The sequence below is a fragment of the Acartia tonsa genome, chromosome 9, assembly GCF_053477335.1.
Source record: "Acartia tonsa isolate MP-2025a chromosome 9, ASM5347733v1, whole genome shotgun sequence".
Taxonomy (NCBI): domain Eukaryota; kingdom Metazoa; phylum Arthropoda; class Copepoda; order Calanoida; family Acartiidae; genus Acartia; species Acartia tonsa.
Genome location: NC_137268.1, coordinates 33,419,132 through 33,445,761, shown reverse-complemented (window position 1 = coordinate 33,445,761; position 26,630 = coordinate 33,419,132). Strand labels below are relative to the sequence as shown.

Sequence of the window (26,630 nt, the reverse complement as noted above, 5' to 3'; positions counted from 1 at the left end):
ACATTATGATTCGCAAAAAAAACTGGATATAATACGATGCTAGACATAATTTTTCAATATAACCGAGAACCGGTTCTAATCATTCAGACATTATTAGGTTTCAAAGCGATACGGGAATAGTTATTTCTTTCATCGTATTATAAACGGCTTTCCGCGGATATAGAATGTACAATTATAAGATTAAAACCAGTTTTTTTAGCCCTGAGGTGCCGAAGGCACGGGCTAAAAATGGTTTTAACCTTGTGATTGTACATTTTTATATTCGTAGAAAGCTGGATATAATACGATGCTAGACATAGTTTTTTTCGTATGGATGAGAAACGGTTCCTATCCACCGGATTCGAATGAATACGAGAAAAGCATTTAATTTATTTCATTTTTTAAAGAAGTTTGGGGGAGTATATGTGTTTAGAACTTGATATAAGAGAAAGCACCAAGTGTGAATTACAAAACAAAATTAAAACTGGTATTTAGTTTAAATGTCTTTTCTTTTTGCAAGTGTCTAGTTAACCAACAGTAGTCTACAGAGGTAATATTGTTCAAATTAAAGATGTTGTGAAAAAGGCGTATATATAATTAGAGCTGGTTCATCCGTCATAATCGGATAGCTCTGATCGTTAATTTAGGCATGTAAATATTATCTTTTTGATTTTAAAAATGACATGATTCGAAGCAATGTGATAAATTTATCTTATTCATCTGATTTTTTAAACACTGATTCCTATTACAGCAAGGTACAATGTTATAAGCGAAACATCTCCAAAATGAAGCCATAAATATATAAATATGTCCCTAAACAGTATCCTGTATTCGACCAGTTTTGGATGAAATTGTTTACAATTATGTTTATACTTTTAAATTTTATATTCCGCTTTTTCAGTTCTGACACTCGCCAGAAGTGTAATTCAAGTGCTCTCTAACATGAGAACAGGTTAAGTTATTTTTCGCATCGTATTTTATGTGGATGGATATTTGTTAGCCCTGAGGCGTGCATTCTCCCTAGTGGCGTGCACAGCGATTCACTAGGGGGTGTGGAGTCATGTGGGGATGAAAAAGGGGGAAGGGTAGTACCACTAAATTTCTTATTTTAGGAGACACCCCCCTTCTGCACGCCTTTAACATATTACCGTTAATGTCTGTTAGTCAAACTGTCTTATTTGTTATGCTTCGATTTTTTTATGAATATTGTCATCATTGTTGTTAAGTACCGAAACCATTCTATAGTTCACTTTGTCTCTCCGTCTGTAACGCTATGGGGGAAATGCGATTTTCTCGGCTGCTATTGAAGTTTATTCAGCCGCGAGGTGCCGGAGGCACCAGCTAAAAAAATGGTTTTAATCTTATGCTTGTACATTCTATATTCGTAGAAAGCTAGACATAGTTTTTTCGTATGGATGAGAACCGGTTCCTATCCACTGGATTCGAATGAATACAAGAAATTATATTAAAATAATTGAAATGATTGAAAGAGAGGGAGAAATAGAAGGATATTGTTAATAAAAGAAAATCACAAAACCTTTATATGCAATATTATTCAATGATTCACGTAGGTCTTTTGTAGTACAATAGACAGACATACAAAAAAAGTTGTATCCTGGTTGTTCTATGAAAATTAATTTTGTTAGATATGAAAAAAATTATTTCCCCCTTAGTGTTACAGACTGACAAACTAATTGACAGACAGACATACGCATAAACTTATGGAGTATCTTTGCTAAAAAACTTCCTAATAGTTTTACTAACTCTTTTAATTTAAAAATATGTGCAACAATGGATTTATAATTACTTGATTTTTATGTTCTCTAATAAAATGAAACAGACAGATGGCTGGAATAACAATTTCCCCCTTACATCCCCTCCCCTCCCACAGGATCAATGAACTGACCAATAAATGACATCAATGTTAGCAAGCCAAATTTATAAAAATATTTCCCCTGTCATAATATCCACGCATATTCTACATCCATTTTTGCAACGCACATTTTAGCTTTAAGGTACAACATATGCACTGTAATATTTGATGTGTATTGTTCATAATAAGAAATAATTTAGACATGGATTGCAATATTGACAGTGTAGTATGCCAAGGTTGACTCTTCGATCAATTTCCTCATATACATATGGGGATTTTTAGCAGAGATCTAAATGGATAAGACAATGGCCTATGAATTGATATACATCCCCAATGATGTCAAACAAAGTTACCTCTTTTGTATTGCAAAATTAGTGTTTGAAACGTATGAACACTCAACTTAATTAACCAACCAATCAAAGATCAATATTAGTCCCCAAAGTTGTTTAGTTAACGAATAAGGAAACGTTGTTATGAAACTTTGGGGACTAGTGTAATAAACAGCGCATCTTCCCCAGGTGATTTATATTCCATATGATGATAAACAAAATTACCCTTTTCCAGTTTATAAGAATCCTTGATAAGTTTGGATACTGCCAATTTAAACCATCTAATCAATTTTTTGCATGCTTTGATTAGTTGGTGAGAAAATCTTGTTTAAAATAAACACAAGTTGAGCTTTTCTGAAAATAAGTTAATTATATTGTGAATACACTTGCATAAATATGGCCTAGGACTCTTTCTATATATGCAAGAAAGTAGATAAGTATTCGGAAAAATATATGAATGCATCCAGTAGCAGTTAGGTAAAATTTACATTGTGTAGCAAATCTTTGATTGCTACCAGAAAGTTATGTTTTATAAAGAAATGTATGATATAATTATCATATTCATCTGATTTATGCAATGATGACTCCTATGCTAACAAGGTACAATATTATAAGCGAAACATTTATATAATCAACTCCTAAAATGTAAATACGATGCTAAACAATGTATTTTTCCAATTTTGCAACAGATTTAAATTAATTGAATTAAAAGTTCGGCCATATCGTCTGATTTTTGAGCTTCGCTTTTATGGATGTTGTCATCCTTGTTTATATGATGGTTTACTTTAGAATGTTTATACCTTTTCTTGATCTTACTTGCTTTTGCTTTACTTTAGTTGTTTTTACATTTTCGACAGAAATTAAAGATTTAGCTTATTCTTATTCAAATAAGATAGAAAATTTTGTTGACTAGAACCTTGCAGGGAGGAAGGGGTGCATTGGGCACTAGTTCCCAAAGTTTTTTGATAATTTTTTCATATTTGTTGGCTTTACAACTTTGGGGACTGTTACTGCATTTTGATTGGTTGGTTCATTAATTTGAGTGTCTAAAGTTTCAACCACTAATTGTAATAATTAGAAGGCATAATTTTGTATCATTATTGGGGATGTACATCAATTAATCAGCCATTGACTTATCCCTTTAGATCTCCAAGAGCCTTGGGTCTTAAGCTACCTTGAGGAGGTGATGTTTTTTTTCTCCAAAATGTAGCCATACAGACAACCAATTCTCTGATTTACAAATATCCATAGCAATTCAAACTGTAATACGTTTGTATCTAGCTCTGCCCTATGAAAATGGGGATAGATGTCACCGCTTTTGGCCTACCTATTCTAATGACGTCATAGTAGAGGGAAAGAGAAAAGAGAACGAAACCCCCTTGACGAGAGATGCGGTATAGGGTAATCCCTGACGTTAATAGACTAGGTAGGCCAAAAGCAGTGGCATCTATTCCCATTTTGCTAGGGCACAATAGACAGCTACCGTTGGTTTTGTTGAACACTAGTTAGATGAATCCAAATTGTATATTCTGAAGGAGACTTTCCATTGTTGTGTAAATGAGTATACAATGGCAGAAGTCTTCACAATAAAGTTAAACAATAGAGGGGCAAATAAAGTCCGATAAAGGTAAAGGAGTAATGCTCCTCTAATAATTTGCCTCTTCCCCCACCCTGGGTTAAAAATAGCTCCCCTACTGAGAGTTTTTTTCCTCACAAAAAAATAATATAAACTGGGTGCTAGTAATTATACAAAATTACGTCATACAATACAAATGTCACATGCCGATACACAGACTAATTTACGAATGGCAGGCCAGTAATAATATATATTGTAATTGACCAACCAAGGGCCAGAATGACATTCTTTTAAGACACTATAAAAAGGTTTAAAACTGGGACGTCCGAGAGGTGATTATAAAAGAGTCATAGTCAAACATGACAAACAAAGGACAATAATTAATACAGAATATTAATTTCAGTATGGTTTCGAAACCGATTATTATCCGCTGGATTAGAACCAGTTCTCAGCCATTTTAAAATAAATATCATAAAATTTCCCCGAGGGGCCGAAGGCTTGAGATAACAAGACTGGTTTTAATCTTATAAGTTAATATCCGCTGAAAGCAGTCCAGTTTCTATAATACGATGCGATAGATCACTATTTTCTCGTTTTGGAAAAGATCCTAACAGTTTCAGTCTTGGTACCGTTTTTAGCATACATCTATTTCTACTAAGTATATGTAAATTCTTTTGTCATTCTGATACAGAAGTATCACAAAAGAAATCCAACTTTAGTATCCTATATATCATACTGTAATATTGATTTGAAAAAACTGAGTTTTGCTCGATGTTCATATAGGATAGACTGAAGTAATTCACATGGAGGGAGGGGACAATAGATTGAAAATTGTACTGGCACCCAAAGTTTTATAAACGTTAACTCTCTTGTGTCAGATAAATTTGGATACTTTTATCAGATCCTTTTAATCCTTACATAAAAGTAACAGGATCTGTGTCAGTCTGTTCTACAAGATCATTATGGTTTTTTTTCTTTACGTAGTAGCTTCTTATAGGTACTGTGAAGTTTTATAAGTTTTTTTGGGGAAATAGCCCCTAGAAATAAATTACCATCCCCATTTTTTTACTTTCTCTTTCTAAAACTAAAATTGAAAGGTGGGTGGGTGATTCTGAACTCAATTGCTCCTAGAGGCCTTTATGGACATAGCCGCTATTTTTGTATATTCTACAGTTTAATTATACAATTTTTCATATATAAATTTTTGTATACAAATGGGGTAAATTTGATTGAAATGCCTAAAAAATGACGTTCACACTACAAATGATTTGCCAATACACAGACTAAATTAACAATAACAGACCAGTTTACATTTGAATTGACCAATGGTTGGCCAGTATGACGTAATTTTTTATAAGTACTATTAAAAGCTTCACAAATTTATCTCTCATTGACTTATTTCTTTAGATACCCCAGGTATATCTAGTATGTATAACTAGAATGAAAATTTAGTAAAATCTATATGTTCTAGCTGCTATTTTGTTCTTGGGGCGATTTCTCTTTGGATGGTAGTGGTACTCTCCCCTAAAATAGTTACAAACCTTTCCAGGACCCAAAAAAGCTACTCTGTAAAGGATAACCATATAGGTTCAGTGGTTAGCAATACACGCAGACAGACAGACACACAGACAAAGGTCCTTTTACTTTAATATAAAGATTTCTAATGAAAAATAGATTTTAGAGGAAATTTCAGCTCTAATAATGGATACAACTGTATAATCTCAAATTTAGATAAAAAAGATTAGAATAAGTTTGCCCCCAACAACCCCATGCTAATGTAGACGCAGCAGTGTAAGAAATTTTCTGGCTGAGATTATCTTTATATACTTTTAACTTTTCACTCACAATAGTTTTGACCTGAGACATAGAAAAAGAATTAGTATATTATACGTGCTTCGTTTCTTTTTAATAAACTAATAATTACGCCCCTACCACCCAGGGGTTCTATATTCGAAGGGATATGGAAAGACAGAAAAAAAACTAAAACCATATCCAGACTTATTCATAAAATAGAAATAGCCTAAAACCATCTCAGGACCTTTGATGAGCTTCACTGTAAAGGAGAACCATATTGGTTCAGCGGTTAGCGAGATGCTTCAAAAAAAGCTTAGCTTACTTCTTAGTTGCGGCGGTTTGTTAATAAATATAATATATTTTTAATTGAATTTCTGGCATCAAAACAGAATTTGTTGTCCCGGCTTGTGGCTATGGATTACTTTTTATGTTTTTTTTTTGTGGCAGATGGTCAATTGATGGTCTAAAATGGACAAATGGCAGTAAATACAAAAAGAATATTTACAGCTTAATAATACTTTTGCAACTTGCAGTATAGTATACTTCACAAATATTTGTTCCCCGTTTACATATTGTTAAAAATTTAACCCTTTTGCAAAAATTACGGGTCTGAAGCCGGGGCGAAGCGTCATATTTTTTTCTTTTGTGATTTTATTAGGTTTTTAATATTTTATTGAAATCTGCCAATATTCAATTAAAAATTTAAATTTAGGTGTTGTGTCTCTTTGATTGTTTGACATTATGTAACAATCAAAGGACAGACTCTGAAAGAGAGAGAGAGAGAGAGAGAGAGAGAAAGGGAAAGAAAGAGAGAGAGAAAGAGAGAGAAAGAGAAAGAGAGAGAGAGAGAAAAGGAGAGAGAGAGAAAGAAAGAGAGAGAGAGAAAGAAAGAGAGAGAGAGAGAAAGAGATAGATAGATAGAGAGAGAGAGAAAGAGAGAGAGTTAGATAGAGATATAGAGATAGGAAGAGAAAGAGAGAAGAGGGAAAGAGAGAGAGAAATATAAAAAGTTAAAAATGAAGAGAGGACAAGAATAAAAGCATACATGAAAATATAGCTTACAAACTAACAAATACAAACTACATTAAAACATTAGCCTCTATACCAATCAGAATCACAAGTTAAAATCTTATAATTTGTTTAGCTTATAAAAGTCAGGGGACATTGAAATGTAAATTGAAGTGGTACCCAAAGTTTTATATCAACATTATCTCATTTGCTTTCTGATCCCAAAAGAAACTAAAATGAAAGCCAAAAAGTACAATAATTTTTAAGGACTTACAGAGCAGAAGTTTAGTTGCCATAAAAAGAAAAGAAAAATAACCTGTATGGAAAAAATATTCATGTTTTTTTTTACGCATGAGTCACAGATCAACGGACCAAAATACTACATGCTGGATACCCATTGGTAAAGGGAATATTGACCAAAAAATTACAGCTGTCTGTCTTAAATAGCAGAAGAGAAAATCAAATAATGCCTAAATGACGGTTAATGATGGTCTGATTGACGACGGACAGACAAAGTTAAAAATACAGTAAAAAACACCCCCAAAACATACGTACTTGTCCCTTTTTTGTGACTGAGATTCTGACGAACACACTTAGTATTGTAAAGCTACTACGCATCTAGAAATATGAATAGATGTTTGATTTTGTATCTATTATTCCTATTTATTGAAAAGAATATCTTTACATAAGTTTTTAAAAGCGAAGCTTTTCTATAATTAAGTTTGATCCAACCGTCCGTCCGTAATGGTTAGATCTTTCAAACTTTGTATGATGATTCCTATATCAGTTAGGTCAATTTAAAAAGCGCAGCAGCTCTGAAATCATTACCAGAAAATGGTATCATGTATTTAATCAGTTTTGCAACAAATTTACTTACACTTTTGTTTAGACTTATGCATTGCTATTCTGCTTATTCAGTTCTGACACTCTACAAGTGTTAATGCTCGTTTGTCCTTCCATTTCAGAGCTTTGCTGTTGTGGATGTTGTCAACCTTATTTTACTTTTTTTTGAATACCTGACAGACATTTATTTCTCTTTATTATAATTTACAAATTCTTGTTCTAAAAAGCTTAGCTTCATCTAATTTTTATGAATGATTAAAAAAGTTTTTAATTGCTTTAAAAATTCCTAGAAGGGTAGACGCTAGATTTCCGCGGTTATTAAAATGAAAAATTATTAGATTAAAACAAGTTTTGTTAGGAAATCCAGGAAGATCCATCTAGTTGTCTGGTTATGCATCTATACTATAGATTTATTCTAAAAACTGCCATGGGTTTGTTAGATATAAAATAAATATAATCATGAAACAATTGTGTTTTTTTTTTATTAGTAATGGAATAATGTGTACATATATAAATTCTGTTACCCACCATTTTCTGTTTTAATCTAACTTTTCATATCTAACTTTGTTCTATCAAGTCCTGCAAAATTTGTAGCAACATACAAAAGAGCAAAATTAGGAAAATTGAAATAGATTTACAGAATTTATATGTTATTATGTTATTTTTTAGAAGCATCCATTTATAAGTTTGTTTGGAAAAGTAACAACAATTTTTCGTATTTTAGATTTAAAAGAAAAAGAAAAAAAATTTCTTTGGGGGGAGGGAATTTTTTTTTGCAGGGGGGGGGGGCTAGTCGACCCCACTATTTTAATTTTAGTTTTAAAAAGAAAAAAAAAATTAGGGGGGGGGGGTATTTTTCATTTTTTGGGGGGGTTGGGGGTGTCCCACCCCCCAAGAAAATAGTTATAAACCTATCCGGGACCTATGAGAAGCTACCCTGTAAATGAGAACCCGATCGGTTCAGCGGTTAGCGAGATCCTTCGCTACAAACAAACAGACAGACAAACAAACATTGTTCTACTTTGTATTATAGATTACTTGATGGCGGGCTTGTCTAAGATCAGGATTCATGAGATCTTTGGTTAATAAATTAATTGAATACAATTTTTAAAAAATTAATTAGAATACAGAAATTTATCACAAAAAGGTAAATCAAAATCAGAAAGAAAAGCTACGTTTAGTTTAGGTTTAACTAATAAAAATATATAAGCTACTAAAGTGATAACATATTTTAATAAAGAAATGTTTTTTTTACTGTTAAAATTTTTGCTATGATGTTCCCAATTTGAACTTGTAACAAGCATGAAATATTGTTCTACTACTTATGTATGCGTGAATAGTGAATATCTATCTATCAGGGAGGTCCAAGAGGGGTGTGATGGGAGGCGGGGATAAGGGGAATTCCCCTCCCCCTCCACAAACGAATTAGGTGTTGGTATTGGGTTCGATAGGCTATCTAAATTTATTTTTGGAATAATACAAACCTAATAACTCTTATCCCCCTACACAAAAAAGCTTGGACGTCCTTCCTAAATATCCAAAAGTCCAAAATGTCTGAAAATAGGCACTTGTAGTGTAGCTTTGCTGCTAATAAAGATTTCACATAATATAAATATTTGTATTGCATAATAAATCAATAATTATTAACATTGTTATTCTTATTATGTATATGGACAGATAATTTAAATCCAGATTAATTTTATATTCCCTTCCTAGCTAATAATAAGAAGAAAAGTGTTTTTGAGAAACCCCTGAAAGTAATAAAATATTGATAAAGAAGAAATAAATAAATTGTTCTACATTTAGGCGGTTGTATTAAATTGATTATTAAATTGTCCACGAGAACTTATCTTGATGCAACACTGAACCAAATCTTGCTTATTTGCTGTGCCTGATTATATGGTCACACACCCTTTATACAGCTAACCCTATGATTGCACGATCTTTGTCTGGAAGTCTTAACAGTACATAGAGTTAGGCCTGTTTAGAGCCAAGGTATTCACCTAATTTTTAACTATTAATGCTGCGCACATAACCTAACAGCAGTAAGAACCACTTTTAACGTGTTTGGTTATGACGCGTTGTTGGACCTAGATTCAAACCTTTCTGACAACGATCTGAAGCGCTATAGGTTTCTAGGGAAGAAATCCTCTAGTGACTTTGCAAAAAAACTTCATTTGCCACATTATAAGAAAACCAATTAATAATAGTAGCTTGTTATATCTACACTTTGCTGACAAAAATAGATAATTTGATGATGATTTCTCATTTGTTATTTAATCAATGTTTTTACATTACAAATAATATTATGAAAAAAAAGTTTTAGTATATTTTTTCGTTTAGTCTTTTTGCCACTGAATTTATAATTTGATAGATTAAGTATGTTAACTAATATCTGCATGAATATTTTTTCATATAGTCTAAGATTAAACTATTTTAAACTTTAAATCAAAATTGTATATATGCTTTCCCTCAAAGCTCCCAGAGAGCACCTTCTAATTTGAAAAGAAATAGAAAATAAGTTTTTTCTTTAAAAAAAAATATTATTCCTGCTTTCCCTCAAAGCTCCCATCAAATCTAAAAATATCAAATGACATTTAAGGGACACCCTTAATTACCCTCATATAGTTTTAAAGACAACCTGTTACAATTATTAGGATACTGATGATGCTTGGAATACTAAAAGCTTTTCAAATATCTTTTTTGGACACCTTATCACAATGCTGATTAGGATACTGATAATGCAGCAACTGAATTATGCTTAAAATACTAAAAGCGTTTCTAATATCTTTTTTGGACATCCTAATGACACAAATATAATTTTTCTGGACACCCTATTACAATACTGATTAGGCTATTGATAATGCAGCAACAGAATGATGCTTAGATTACTAAAAGATTTTTAAAATTTCATTTTGGGACACCCTTAAGGGCATACACATAGTTTATTTTTGGACACCCTATGACAATGCTGATTAGGCTACTGCTAATGTAGCAACTGAATGGTGCTTAGAATGCTAAAAGATTTTTTTAAAATTTCTTTATTTGGACACATTTAAGGGTATACAATTACACATAGTTTATTTTTGAGACACCCTATGACAATGCTGATTAGGCTACTGATAATGCAGCAACTGAATGATGCTTAGAATAACAAATAAGAAAAAAAACTTCTGATTCTCAGATTTTTTGGTGTCGGGTTCTTAAAGTGTTTTAGAGAACAAACATAATTACAAATTATAAAAGCAAAAAAATTTGAAAAAAACAAACAATTTAGAGTAAAACAATAAAGTGGGAAGAGGGGGATCCAGGTAGTTGTCTATTTATACATCTATATTTACAGATCTTTTAGTGAAAGAACCTATTTTATCCAAGGCTTTATTCTGTAAAGGGCATACCTAACTTTTCCTAGAAATATACAGATGACAATTCCCCTTAAAAAAAATAATAAATTTTATTGTAGAGACAAACATACTTTCATAAATCCTACTTTTTAGCTTCTTTTGAAATCATATCCTTGGCGACAATGCTGACACGTCTTTTTGTCTTCATTATAATGATGCAACACATTGGTATTGAATAATATTACCTTTGGTATTATAGTAACACAGCTACTCTAAGAGACTGCGTTAAATGGCCCCAAAAAATGTCGTCATACAATAAAGTTGACCAATGAGAGGCCAGTATACACTGTAATTGACCAATGGTAAAATTTATACTAGCTTCTCATTGGTTATTTTATCGAATTACGTCATTTTTGGTTTCACTTTACGCTGTCTCCTACTCTAAAGTTTAAGTATGTCTGTCCGCATGGCTTTAAGATGAGTTTCCCTGTCCATTTAAAGTATTCAATATGATCTCTGAAACGATAACGTTAGCCCTTTATTTTAATGAACTCTATTGAGATTCGCTAATGAACTTCGTCATTCGTTTCATTTAATTTTTTTTTAGTTTTTAAAAGTTGTAACTGTTAGGTCTTTCCGTTAATTTAAAAAGAATAAAAATGTTATATCGATTTCAAACTTATTGTTTGTATGGTGATTCCTCTAACAGTTAGGTGCGACTTAGAAAGCACAGCAACTCTATAATCGTTACCAGAAAGTCCGTACGTCCATTTAAACCTTCTTTTCCTTTTTTTGACAACGAATTTTTGTATGTTAAAAATATCAGAATTATCTGATTTTTGGTATACTGATTCCCATTAAGACAAGGTACAGAGCTTTATGAGCGAAGCATCTCTATAATCAAGTCCTAAAAATGTAAGTATGTCCTTAAACAATATCACATAATTAAGCAGTTTTGCAACAAATTTCTATACAATTTTGTTGATACATATACATTTATATTCTGATTGTTCAGTTTTGACATTCTACAAGTGTTAATGTTAATTTGTTCTACCGTTTCAGAGCTTCGTTTTTATGAATGTTGTCAATCTTGATTTTATTTGTTCCTCAAAACAAATTATATTTTAAATTTTCCCACTACATAACAAAAAACAATTTTATTCCCTATGGCTATGCCATAAAATCACAATTTAAAAAAAAACATCATATTTTCAAAAAGATTTTATTAAGCAATTGTAATTTTATTGAGAAAAAAAAACAGAAACAAATCCAAATAACAATTTTAATTAAATCACAGAACTTAAATTTAAAATTCGCTTAATGAAATATTATAATGTTAAGTAAACTAAGACCTGACAATTGATTTAGGTCTCAAATTGTAAATGATCGATTGTTGGAATTCTAAAGAATTTAAATTCGAATGTAACGTTGCAAAATTATTGAATTTCTTATAAGTATTAAAATTATATACTTGTATTTAAAGTAATAAATGAAATGAATAATAAAAATAACACGAGAGCTTTTTTAATTCATATTGTTTCCTTTCAGTATTACATTTGATCAAAATTGTTCTTGTTTTATTTCTTTTTAAATTCACTATGATTATTTTTACAAACTTATATTCTAATGATTTTAACTAAAAATCTTCATATTAATAGCACTTTTTAATTTGGGTTCTTTTAAAAGCACTTTTTTGTGTCTTTTGAATCTAACAACACCGGTTCTTTTAACTGTATAGAGTTTCTTTATTGATACAATGCCAGCAGCGTAGCTAATAACAACAAGAGAGTTGACAGGTATGTCTGACCCTGTCCACTCTGACCGTCACCAAGACTCCAGTTAAGACTGTAGGTCACGCCTCCTGAAATAAGAAATAACTTTTAGATTGTATAATAAGAAAAATGAATGACAACTTGTTATATAAAAAAAATCGTTATTTTATATTTATTTTAGGTTAGGTTAGGTCTAGGAAATCCCAATAGGGTTACAGCACCCCGTAAGGAATATAAACTCTTCGGATGGAGGAGTTATATCTTACGTTTATCTTCCGTAAGTACATAAAGGAGTAGCTTCGTTGGGAGAGTCATTTATATAAATTCATAAAATTTTGCGAAAATCATATCAAAATTTTCGTTTTAAAGATCCAGTAGAACTTATATTTTGGGAAAAGCAAAGTTGCTTAAAAGCTAGATTGTACCTTGTTTTGTAATTGGAATACTTGTATTAAACGAGAACATGGATGAAGGTTCTGACCAACCATACATGTTTCTTGCCTGAACAAACAATAATTATCTACTCGTTTCAAAGTTTCTATCTAACTGTCTGTCTGTCTGTCTATCTATTAAAAGAGAAAATGGAAGAATATTCCGACCAACCATGTTTCTAGCCTTAACAAATAATAATTATCCACTTGTTTTAAAGTTTCTATATATTTATCTGTCTGTCTTTCTGCTTTTCTGTCTGTCTGTCTATCTATCTATCTATCTATATATCTATCTGTCTATCTATCTATCTATCTATCTATCTATCTATCTATCTATCTATCTATCTATCTATCTATCTATCTATCTATCTATCTATCTATCTAACCTGTACTATAGCTTCATAATTGCTCTCTTCTTTCAGACCCTCTAGGTCCCAAGACATTGTCTGAAAAAAAATAATTCCCATCAATTTTTTCCTTGGACCATTACTAAAATTTACTGGAAAACTGCTGGTCCAGCAATTTACGAGATCTTTCGGAACACACACATATCTTACATATGATATTATTATTGAATAGTCGGAGAACGGATGTACTTTTTGTACGATGTTTGAAAAAAAGCTGTTCTTAAAAAAAAATTTCGTATTTTCTATAAAATCTTAATATTTTTATAGATATTGTTTACTTTTATAGTTTAGGGTCAAAATGGATTTATGTTTAAATTATTCTTAAAAGTGTACAAAAATAACACTTTTTCAATAACAGAACAATATTTTATCATAAAATTTTACAAAATATGAAAATTTGGGCAGTTTCCCAACAATGGGAAGTGGACCAATATTAAACTTGTATATTTTTGGGGGTTAGATTTATGAAAGTAAGAACCTTAAAGTTATAGGAATCAGATGGGTCATATCTCTTAAAGGGGGATAAAACACGTTTATTAAAGTTAAACCTAAGCGGGGGAGGGGGTGGTAATCTTTGGTTTAATGGATTATACCAAATTTTGATTTATGACTTTAGGGTTTATGATACGTTCAAGGATAAAACAACAACACTTGAATGTATATTTGGCAGGGAGGGTGGGGACAATTGGCTAATTATTACACTAGTCCCCAAAGTTTTATAATAACGTTTTCTTATTTTTGGCTTAAGAACTTTGGGGACTTTTATTGAACTTTGGTTCATTAAGTTGAGTGTCCAAATATTTAAACCATTAATTGTAATCTACAGAAGGGGTATTTATGTTTATCATCAATCATTGGGGAGGAACATTAATTTATCGGCCATCGTCTTATCCCTTTAGATCCCTAATATTTAGGGATTAAATAATACTTAAACAAGTATGACAACTCTAATAAGAGCAAAGCTTGATAAATCAAACAATGTGTCAAATGTTTAAAGATTTGAGAGAGCATTTCATATAACTCTGTGCACAGGGTGGGTACCCTGTCCCTATTTTGTATTGGAATTTTGAAATCAGTTGAAAGCATCGAAAATATAAAAACAGCCAAGTCTATACAAGAGAACAGAAGGCAAAAGGGTCAAGTAGTTTACATTTTATATGATTTTATTGTGTAAACAATTGAAAAAAACACACAATATTATCTAAAATAAAGAGAGACATACATATTGTTAGGAGTTTATTTTACATTAAAAAATTTGTTGAAATATTTTGTTACTTTTAAAACTGTCGATCATAATTTTTATCAAATGCTTTCTTAAAGTCTGATCAACACTAATTAACATTGATAAAATATACTTGATTAAAAAAAAAAGTGGGGAATGTGAAATTATTTTTGAGTTAAAAAGGGGGAAGGAAGGCCTTTTATAAATTTTAAGGGGGAAGTTTTTACCCCTCTAAATCAAATTATTACAGCACGCCACCATTCTAGATTAATTGTACTAATCAGCCAAGTATATACCAATATCTTTTTTTAACTTTGCATTTGTTTCGTGATTGGTAATGTTTACCTTTGAGTTTGATATGGAGTCCTGGTCTGTGCCAGGTATTATCACATTCGTCCAATCCTCTCCCTCATATTTTCCAACTTGACTTGCCTACAAATATTTGAAATATTACTATAGCTAGTTTTATAGAGTAGACTAGTAAATACAAGAAACTAAATTACCTTATCTAATCTTCAATAGAGTAAGTAGCCTATACAGTAGAAATATTGCCTTAGCTAGTATTCTATATTCGAGAAATATTTACTTAGCTAGTCTTTTATAGAGTAGCCTATACTCCAGAATTATTACCATAGCTAGTCTTCTATAGAGTAGCATATACTATAGAAATTATACCCTAGTTCGTCTTCTGTAGAGTAGCCTATACTATACAATTATTACCTTTGCTAGTCTTCTATAGAGTAGTCTATATGTACTCTGGAATTATTATTACCTTAGCTAGTCTACTATAGAGTGGCCTATAATCTAGAATGATTACTATAATTAGTCTTCTATAGAGTAGCCTATTATATAGAATTATTACCTTAGCTAGTCTTCTATAGAGTAGCCTATACTCTAGTATTGGAACAGAGCTTTCCACTGACCAACTTAACTCAAATCTTTGCCTAAAAAAGTAATAATCAAGTCATATATTTATTTATGGGTCAGAATTATTATCAGATTGCAAATTTAGTGTTATCCCACTAGGAATTTTTTACCAACATTTTTGAAATTGAGAAAACAATCCTGATAGGATAACGCCGCAAATCTATTTTTAGTAGTCTTGTTGAACCTTTTTATTGGCTATGGCATTCTCTAGATCATATTATATAATTACTTATAGAAATAAAGATTTAATGATAGCCAGATAAGTATATCATAAAAATATTAATATAATATTTTCTGAAATCTTTTAATGACACATAATAATATAATATTATGTGATTCTTCATAATAGGAAAAGTGGGATTTACTAAGGGATCTAGAAATGTATTATGAAATACAAATAATAATCAAGGCTTTTATTAGCTTTTAAATATTATATGTATACTAGTGGCTCTAAAATTTATTGAAAGCGATGGAATAAAAAGAGAATAGAACCATTTAAAACTTAAATATAAATAATAAAACAGATTAAAACCATCCCAAGAAGATTCCCTAAAATGGAAAACTCAATAGGTTCAGTAGCTATTGAAATCTCAAGCTTCAGACAAAAAAAAGCCTTACTACTTTATATGATTGTAAACATATTTTACTTTTTAATTAATAATTTTTTAGAAGAACATTTTATATCATTAAATCATGTCCTTCTTACAAATGAATAAAAACTCCATAACGATCATCAAGTCTCTATCCAGTCTATACACTGTAAAAATCCCTCAAGAAAGAAGACACATACATTTACTGAATATTTCTGAAAATTCTTAATTATTACTTCATCTTCTGTGTGCATGAGTTTTACAGATAAACTAATATTCCCTGGCCAAAATCTTTTAATATTTTTATGTTCATAAAAAACAGGAAGGGAGTGGACATAGGAATGTAAATCATTCATTGACACGTTCTCTCATTCGTTGGAATTTTAAACTTTGAGGGCTTCTCGTCCAATTAATTTAGGAAGAAAATATTGATAATTTTTTTTGTTATATTAGCAGATAATAAATTTTATAAAAAAATCACAATAAAGCCAGTTATTTATGACATCTAAAATACAAAGTAGCTTGATGTCTGTCCGTCTATCCGCCCGTCCGTCCGTCTGAAGCTTAAGATCTCGGTAACCACTGAACCGATCGGATTCTACTCTTCAGGGTATATACCTATTGGTCCTGTGATGGTTTTAAGCTATTTTCTTGGGGGGTGGGACACCCTAAACCCCCCTCAAAAAAATTTGGTGGAGAGAGTATGGTTCGCAGCACCCGAAGTTTTTTTTTTTCAAAACTACCTCATGGGGCAAAGCTCCTAGAGGCTAGGGGCGAAACCGCTAGTGCATAATATATAATGCTTATTTACAAGTCCAGCATAATTTAACTTATTAACATTGTAGTTTATCAATAAACATTTTTTGCATACATTTTTGCAGTTTGTTTTGTACCATATGTTGTATTGTATGCATATATATAATGTTGTAACATCTTGTTAAATAGGTATACAGTTATCTTATTATTAACATTATCAATAGATGTAGAATATACATGGATATTATGAAAAGAGAAAATTATCGTCATTTCAAGTTGCAATTTCCCCTCGCTTTTATTGGTCGGGCCGTTTATCAAGTAGGAGTGGAGGGGATGGAGTAAAGGATGGGGTTGGGGGAGATTGTTTTTTTAGGCCGCTACAAAGTTCACTTTATTATAGAACATGAAAATCTGGTGTAAGATCCAAGTAATAATATATCCATTTCAATATTATTCCCCTGCGGTGGTTACTTAGTAAACCCTTTTATATCTTTCTATCCATTACTCTTCCTTTCTTTCTCTTACCCTCTCTCTCTCTCCTTCTCTCTCTTTCCCTCTTTCTCTTTCTCTCTCTCTCTCTCTCTCTCTCTCTCTCTCTCTCTCTCTCTCTCTCTCTCTCCTATCATATTCCCTTTCCCTATCATTTACATAATCCCAACCCCTTCACATGAAGTATGTGTTAAGTATTTGATTTTTTGCTGGGAGGAAGGGGACATTGGACTGTAAAATATCCTGTTTTATAAAACAACTTCACTCATTCGTTGGCTTAGCAAACTGGGATACTTTAAGTAAACTTGTATTGATTGGTTCAACAAACTCATCAATAATTTATACTTCAGAAGGGGTAATTTAATTGTCATTTTTAGGGTTCTACAACAATTTATCGGCCATTGTCTTGTTCCCTGAATCCCTGGATTTTCGGTGTTCTCAACGAATTTGCTTATTTTTACTTTGATTTATCCTTAATCAAAAACGCTAGTTGCTTTACACATAGACAAGGAAAATGGAATGATATTCAGACAAATGATTCTAAAGGAAAATTTCCCCTACACCCCCCTTCCCCATATAATCTCCTTCTTACCCATCCCTCTTCAGTTCCATAAAAAACAAAATTTACCCCCCAGATACTTAAAAGGTTTCGTGATTTTTTGTAGAATTGATTGTTAGAATAGCTACCCCTACACATAGAGTAAATAAAGGTTTCATGGGGGGAGGGGGGGGAGTTCTCTATTCTTTATTCATTAAACATTTTTTGTCACATTTTAAATATACTAGGTCATTTTGAAAAAGAACTACCCATTTTATAATCATTTTGAACCAATTCATTCGCCCGTTTACAAGACCTTTCTAGAGATAATTACTTGCAACTTGCAACTTAAGTGTGTATTTTAAGGTTACATTTAAAATTTTTGTTGTTGTTATTTTTAAAATGTTTAATAGCTGTTTTATATGGCCACCTCTAAAAGAATGTTAGGTATTGCCTGGTATATTAATCTGGCACCATCAGGGATATTAAGGATAAGACAACGGAGGACTATAGATGTATTGTACATCCCCAATGATGACAAACAAAATATACCTTTTGTAGTTTATAATTGTTAGTTAAAAGTTTGAACAAAGATCAAGATTTTAAAAAAGCTAAGCCAACGAATGAAAGAACGGACTTATAAAACTTTGGGTACCAGCATAATTTATATTATAATACCCCCTTCCTCTCTGGTTAGCATTATCATATTATGAAGTCAATGATAGCATCTGTTATATATTACATACTTATTTGCAGTTGTATCATCACTCCCGCCATATTTATCAAAATATATAATCATCAGAACAGAAAATCCTTATGATAAATTAACAGGATGTCTATATGTTTGTTTGTTTGTACCGAAGGATCTCGCTAACCACTGAACCGATGTGGCTCTTCTTTAAAGGGTAGCTTCTCATAAGTCCTATGAAGGTTTGTATCAACTTTTTAAATCATAAATAAAAAATTGGTTATTGAATTCAACTCCCCTCTCCTCAAATGCCCCTAGAGCCTCTAGGGGGCATTTCCGCAAGTAATTAATACAGTAATTAATATATACATTAAATTAATTAAAGACGTCCTATGATTTATTCCTGTATTTTTGCGAGTTAAATATTAAGATAAACGGAAATGATGATACACAATATTCGCAAGATCGATAGTGATACCCACTCTATGACCAAATAAGTTTCTTCAATTTCAAGCCGTTTAAATGAAAATATGATTTAGTTAAATAAACCGAACTTTAAATTATGTGTCCAGTTTCACTTCGTAACCGAATAATATCTGGTGGATTAGAACCGGTTCTTAGCTATACTAAGAAATCATAAATATTATCGTATTACAGACAATTTTCAATGAATATTAAAATAAAAATCATAAAATTTATACCAGTTTTGTAACTGTTGCAATCGGCCTCTTGGGGCTAACAAAAAAAGTTTCAATCTTTAATTTTTTTATTTTAATATCCGCGGAAAGCTGTCTATAATACGATGCGATAAATAACTATTATTCTTATTAGTATAACATCGATCTTTTTTTTCATTTTAATATCCGCGGAAAGCTGTCTATAATACGATGCGATAAGTAACTATTATTCTTATTTTATAATATCGGCACATAAAAATGCCCTTATTGTGCGCTACTTCTGTAGTCCTGTCTACTAAAAACTACACTTGATATTTTTTTTGGATGCAGTCCTCCTTGTTAAATGTAAATACATAATATTGAAGAGGTATTTATTTACTATTTAGTATGTGACCCAATTTCTTGAATTATTAAGTTTGAAACAAGGACGATTAAATTATGAACACTGACAAACTTACTAAGTTTCGTAAATATGCTGTTGAGTAGCTAGAACAGACTTTGGACAAAATTCTAAATTTCACCCCAAGTCCCTGTGATTTATATTAGATTTGATTTTTCACTGGAGAATTTTCCAAAAAATTTGGAAGATTTTTTTTAATTTTCAAAGTTGATTAATATATCAAAGTATGTTTTACTTTTGAGATGTCTCTTTAGTATCTTTAACTTTTAGTACATTGTGTTCTTTTCTCCAGTGTGTTTGTGCCAATTATACGTGTGTCCCGTTAATAGGTTTATCTGTGTACCCGATAATTCTAACACTTGTGTTGTTTTTATTACATAATTTATTTCGAGTTAAACATGAAACAAACTATGAATTTATGTATTTTTAAATGTTTAAAATAGATAAATTACGAATTAAGGAATATAAATCATGTACATTTGAAGTGTGAGATATTATTCTTTTGTTTTTAATAGAAACTCAAGAAAATCATTTAGAAAATCGGAATTTAGACCCATGTTATTTAAAATTTTACAACAAACAATGATTGAGAGAAACAGTTTAAAATGGTCCATCTTAATAAACATTCATCTTTACTGATTTTTAATGAGCGATCTTTGGCAATTAGAATTAGCAGTGATAGTTGAAAAAATATTTCATTTTTAGCCAATATAGGGTAACAAACATTAAAAAAGATAGAAATTTTCTTTGAGATGAATGAATTCTGGGGTGTCATTATTGAAATAATAGTCTAAATATAAGGCAAAGATGGTCTATCCACCTATCTATCTATTTGTCTTACTTGTGATACGAAGCATGATTTGCTGTGAACTGAGCACCAAAAGGTCTTCCATGGACCTCGAAAAATTTTCTAAAAATAAATATTAAGTTAGTAGCTTTGAAGTGAAAGGGCAAGACGTTTTTAAAAATAAAATATTGCTTTTTTAGGGCATTTAAAACTTGGTACAAAAAAAATCTGTACCGCCATTTTAGAGATCTTGATAATTAAAATTTTACCTGGATTCTCCCAAAAGATTTTCAGCTTGACATGAGTAGTTACCAAAAACCATGGGTGGCCTTTCCTAAAAAGAAATCAATTTAAAGTAGCTAGTGACTTCATCACAACCTTCTAGAAAATAAATCAATATATGATTTAACAAGGATGACAACATCCATAAAAGCGAAGCACTGAAACGGTAGGACAAACGGACATTAACACTTGTATAGTATCTGAACTGAAAAATCGGAACATAAATGTATAAATGTCGAATCAAAATTGTAGGTAAATTTGTTGAAAAACTGCTTAAAAACAGGATAATGTTTATGGACATACTTACATTTTTTGACTTGATTATAGAGTTGCTTCGCTTATAATATTGTTCCTTGTTGTCCCAGGAATCAATATACCAAAAATCAGATCAAACGGATAATTAAAACACTTGAAAATTTGTTGTTAAAAAAGTACAAAAATCAACATGTTTAAAATGGACGTACGGACATTGTGGTAATGATTATAGAGTTGCTACGCTTTCTAAATCGTACCCAACTACTACAGGAATCATCATGCAAAGTTTGAAATCGATAGGACAATTCTAACATGCCTAAATTAACGAATAAAAGCTATCTATCTCGGACGGACGGACGGACGGACGGACGTACGGACGGACGGACGGACCGACCCTAATTATAGAAAAGCTTCGCTTTTAAAAAGGCAGTAGCTATTTCAGAGATAATTTGCTTCGGACGAAAATTTCTAAATGTTTTCAATGATGGAAAATAGGATTAAAAACGACCAAAGAGTAGTCCGTATTACTGTTGCATGAAATTCTGCCTTATGTAGATTATATATTTTGGATAACTATTTATCGCATCGTATCATAGACAGCATTTAGCGGGTATCAAAATGAAAAATTATGAATTAAAACCATTTTTTAAAAAGTCTAAACCTAGGTTAACAAAACTGTTATCAATTTTATAATTTTTAAATTAATATTCATGAATAATTGTATGTAGTACTATGATATACATGATTTTTCACTATAACTAAGAACCAGTTCTAAACCATCTAATATTAATCAGTTTCAAAGCCATCTATTATATTAATATTCTCCCTTTCACTAGACTTGCGATTTAAATTATCAAATATGATTATTAAGTCAAACCTACACGAATAAAACTTTACTATATACATAAAACTAAAGTCTTAGATCCCTTAAAAAATTGGCTGCAATAAAGTTGTTCCCATATCCAGCTATTTAAAGAAATTTAGCCAAACGAACGACAATTCGGTAATTTTAAATTGTTTGAAAAAAGGATGGTTAATAATCTTTTTTATTTCAAACTACCTTATGCCAGTGTACCTTCTTGTTTTAGGAATCATCATGTGTATAAATAAGCTAATAGGATAATTATGCCAGGTACAAATTTTAAATAAAACAATTTCTTTTAAGTCATGCTTATAAATTAATGCAAGGTTTAAACCCGATATAGCAATTCTAACATGTCTAAATCTGTTTTAATATGATCATTACCTTTAGAATAAGTTTATAGCTTGAGCCGGTCTTCTTAAAATTCACTTTTTGTCCAGTGGTCAATTTTGTTAGGTCCTAAAAAGAGAATTAAAATGCAGGGATCTGAAGGGATAGGACAATTTACAATTCCAATGAAATTACAGAAAATTATCAGTAGATTGCAATTAAGGTTAAAACTTTAGGACACTCAACTTAATTAACCAAGCAATTAAAATTCATTAAAAATCCACAAAGGAATACGAAAACGTTATTATATAACTTATATATACATAGCACATAGAACCATGATCTAATTAAGATAGACGGCTGGAATTGTGAAAATTCTCACAAAATCATAACATTTGTCAGTCTGTTTTTGACGCTCTTTAGTAAGGGGGGGGGGGTGATGTTATATAATGGGCTGTTTATTACACTGGTCCCCAAGGTTTCATGACAACGTTTTATTAATTGTTAGCTTAACAACTCTGGGGACTTTAATGAATTTTGATTAGCTAGTTCAGTTGAGCGTTTTTACGTTTCAACCAATAATTTTAACCTACCGAAGGGGTAATTTTGTGTATAATCTTTGGAGATGTACATTAATTTAACAGCCATTGTCTTATTCCTTTAGATCCCTGGATATAGTAATTGGGTATTGGGAGTTTATAGTTGGATTCCAATATATACTAAAATTACTTTGTCCGTCCGTTTGTTTTGTTGTCTAATGAAAATCTGCTTTGTGATCCTTGTTCATTTTATATTTAAAACATTTGCTTTCTTTTTCCTCACTGAATAACTCAGAGATTGACTGACTAAGAATATTTGTATTTAAAAAAAAACACAAACAAGAACAAACTTCTTCAGTAGAATATATATTTCGCTTTATTTAAGCCTTCTTGATTCTAATCGTTTGATAGTTTCTGTACAATTATTAGCATACCTTATACCAAGCCACTGTAGGAGCAGGTTCTGATTCAATTATACACTCTAGGGTTAGCTCCCCTGAAACGTTGATTTGTAAATAAATATTTTTATCATTAATTAGAGGAGAAATTAGAAGTATAAAAGGTTTAAGCAAAACAATTTCCTTTTGATTTGTGTACATAAGATAATGTCTTTATTATCAATTATGTACAGTAGTAAGGTTTTTAAAGTATTCAATGAACTGTTTGATTTCTCCCTTTTTTACATAGATCCATGGATGGTTGGTCATTTTTTTAAGAATACGGTGTAAGGATGGTTTCATGCTATATTTCTTTTTTACCCAAATCTCTGAAGAGGCACCTCCGTTAGTAAGTAATTAGATAGCTATCTATTTAAAAACAAGAACGAAATACCTCATAGAAATTAGTTCAAAGTTAGTTGATTTTAGAACCTAGTCATTCTAAAAACCTTTTTCATGTATTCTCAAAGGTTTTCTTTTAACATATTTTAAAAACTTACTATTTTGAAGAACATAGTTTTTGCTTCCATGGTCTTGTTCTATTCTTGGTTTATCTAAAAAAAATAATTCAAGTTGTAACTTTACTAAGTGTCTCAAAAATCAGCCATGTGACATAAAAATGAGGGTGATGAAAGGAGAAGTTGGAAAGAAAACCCCTAAAAAAGAGATGGATACTTTAAATTTTAGAAAAATAATTCAAAAATAAAAATAGACAACTATAATCATATATTTTTGTGTAACGGTCAGATGTATTTGAAGACAGATGTATTTGAACAAAGAAATCAATTAAATCTTGTAAAGAAAAAAATAGACTTACATTGAACAGTGAGGTAAATACTGGCACTGTGAGATTCGCCGACGCCGTTGCTTGCCGTACACTTGTACGCCCCGCCGTCGCTCTTTTGTACACCGGTTATTTGTACACAGTGACCGCCGTCACATTGGACACCAGGCAGCTGGTGCCCGCTTCCCTGAAAAGTAATATAATGTTGGTAAATATAAATAAGTAATAGCATATCTGTCTCTCTGTCTATACCGAAGGATATCAATAACCGCTTAAACGATATGGTTTTCCTTTACCATAGGTCCTTGGAACTTTTTAGGGGAGGGGGGAGGGGGGAGCAAACCTTTTCACTAGAAATCGTTAAAAAATCAAGAGCAGGAAAAAGAGAAACAAGGATGACAACATCCATAAGTAGCGAAGCACAAAAATCATAGATGGGAATACGTACAAGTAGATTTAAAGGGTATTTATTAAAATCAAGAATAGATTTATTGGATACACGAAACCTTGTTTTATTTTGTATGATGACGATGGTCAAAGTAAAATACAAATAAAGATGCACATAACAATGGGGAAAATTATTTTGATCCTGATATCCCAAAAAAGTTAAATAAAAAAACAAAGATATGAGGAAATATGTAAAACATATAAAAATAGCCAAAAACCTGATAAAAGGCAATCTGGCCGCTTTGGTTGTTTTCTTAAAACGACAGAAAATTAAATTTTTATATCCTTAATTTAAAAAATTTGGAAAATCGGACCATATACACTGAAGATATGGAGAAAAATATAAAAATAGCATAAACCTGCTAAAAAGGCAGTCTGGCCGTCATTTTTGTTTTCTTTAAAAGACGGGAAATTTAATTTTGATATCAATAATTGAAAAAATTTTGAAAATCGGACCATAAACACTGAAAATATGGAGAAAAATATGAAAAATATAAAAATAGCCTAAAACCTGCTAAAAAGGCAGTCTGGCCTTCATCGTTGTTTTCTTTAAACGACGGGAAATTTAATTTTGATATCTATAACTAAAAAAATTTTGAAAATCGGACCATAAACACTGAAGATATGGAGAAAAATGTGAAAAATATAAAAATAGCCTAAAACCTGCTAAAAAGCGGTCCGACCGCCAATGATGTTTTATAGTCAATTGTGCTCCTTAATGATGGGAATGTTGTCAAAAAATTTCAGCATTCTATCTTTTATAGGAGCTGAGTAAATCCCATTTCCCCCATAGCGTTACGGACTGACGGACTGACTGACTGACGGACTGACTGACGGACGGACGGACGGACATAGTGAATTATAGAGTAGCTTCGCTACTAAAAAAGGATACAATAAAATAACGAAAACATTACAAAGTAGCATAGCAACCAACAGACCAAACTAAAGTCTGTCCGATATCTTAACCCTTAACAGTCGGGCCCCTTGCCGCACCTTAATCAGTCGGGGGGGGGGGGGGGCGTTCAACGCCCCCCCTCATTATCTCAGTTCCTATTAGAGCTAGAGGGCTAAATTTTTTTGTGAGAGTCCCCTGTGTTATGGTGAATTTCCGACCTAAAGTAAGTCAAGGTCAATTTCCGCTTCCTTCACCTTTTTATTTAACAACCTTTGTTTTTAGGTCCTTTTTTACTTAAAAATTTCAACCGGCTGTAATTTTTTTATTTTTGAAGCTAGAATAAACATTTTTTTGCAGAAAATGTTAATCTTTATGTAAATTTTATATTTCAAATATCAAAATATAAATTTCAGCGGCCGCAGCTGTACTTGGCAGCTGCCAGCCGCCGTAGTCGGCGGTCGGCGGGAAAACGGCGGCGGATCTTTATGAAATTATAATACGTTATGTAGACATGTAAGAAAAGCTTAAGTTTAAAATTTGAAGTCTCTAAGTCAAAATTTGCGGCCACAGGAGCATTTTAAAGATTTCTGGAGACCTGGAGGATCAGGACCTGCAGGATCATACCTGGAACCTGAAATTGACTTGAACACCTGTATTTAATATGAGGATGTACTACTAGAGGATATTTTAGTATTTTGGTAAGATAAAATGCTTTGTTTAAGTCAAAATCAAATTTTTGTTCTTTACCTGGATGACCCTGCCAGGTTTGCTGGCATCCTGTGCCCGCAAGGATGGAGATATTCAAAAAATTCCAACTCTCAGTTATGTGTCATACCCATACTTAAAAAGTCAAGCAGTTTGGGCTCTTTATCTTTCACACACAGAAAATGAGATAGAAAAAACCGGATGGGGGGGCGTTAAACGCCCCCCCCCCCGACCGTTAAGGGTTAAATTTGAAAATAATGTTTCCTCCCAAATATTCTGATGGACATATGAACGTTTCTAAACTTAATTCATTAAAAAAATACTATAATATTGTTGTCTAGAACATTGTACTTTGTCAGGACCTTTTAATAATATCTCCAACAATTTTATGACACAATATAAATGAGACCAATTTATGTATGTATACCATATACAGAATATTACTTGTATGCAAGGATGTGTAAGCTTTTTCATTTTTAAGGGGGTAAACTGAGGGGTTTTAAACAGGGATCTAAAGGGATAAGACAATAATCGATAAATTCATGAACATTCCAAATGATGATACACAAAATTACCTCTTAAGTGAATTAAAATTAGGGGTTGAAACGTTTGAACACTCATTTTATTGAATCAACCAATCAAAATTTACTAAAGTCCCCAAAGT

The 26,630-nt window shown here is 31.6% G+C and overlaps 2 protein-coding genes across 5 annotated transcripts in view; both read right to left on the bottom strand.

The window, feature by feature from the left end:
- The window catches only part of LOC145328821 (uncharacterized), a 323,279-nt gene that overhangs the window by 291,808 nt on the left and 4,841 nt on the right, over nt 1-26,630 (bottom strand). The gene's annotated exons all lie outside the window — the stretch shown is intronic.
- The window catches only part of LOC145328824 (protein amalgam-like), a 46,195-nt gene continuing 31,853 nt past the window's right edge, over nt 12,289-26,630 (bottom strand). The window contains exons 10-20 of the mRNA XM_080172728.1: nt 23,953-24,106; nt 23,636-23,689; nt 23,133-23,194; nt 22,214-22,288; nt 20,700-20,764; nt 20,485-20,553; nt 15,441-15,522; nt 14,924-15,010; nt 13,336-13,395; nt 12,944-13,019; nt 12,289-12,607 (exon numbers count right to left, since the gene is read on the bottom strand). Coding sequence (XP_080028854.1) covers nt 12,492-12,607; nt 12,944-13,019; nt 13,336-13,395; nt 14,924-15,010; nt 15,441-15,522; nt 20,485-20,553; nt 20,700-20,764; nt 22,214-22,288; nt 23,133-23,194; nt 23,636-23,689; nt 23,953-24,106 — 900 coding nt within the window. The 3' untranslated portion in view covers nt 12,289-12,491. The remainder of the gene's footprint in view (nt 12,608-12,943; nt 13,020-13,335; nt 13,396-14,923; nt 15,011-15,440; nt 15,523-20,484; nt 20,554-20,699; nt 20,765-22,213; nt 22,289-23,132; nt 23,195-23,635; nt 23,690-23,952; nt 24,107-26,630) is intronic.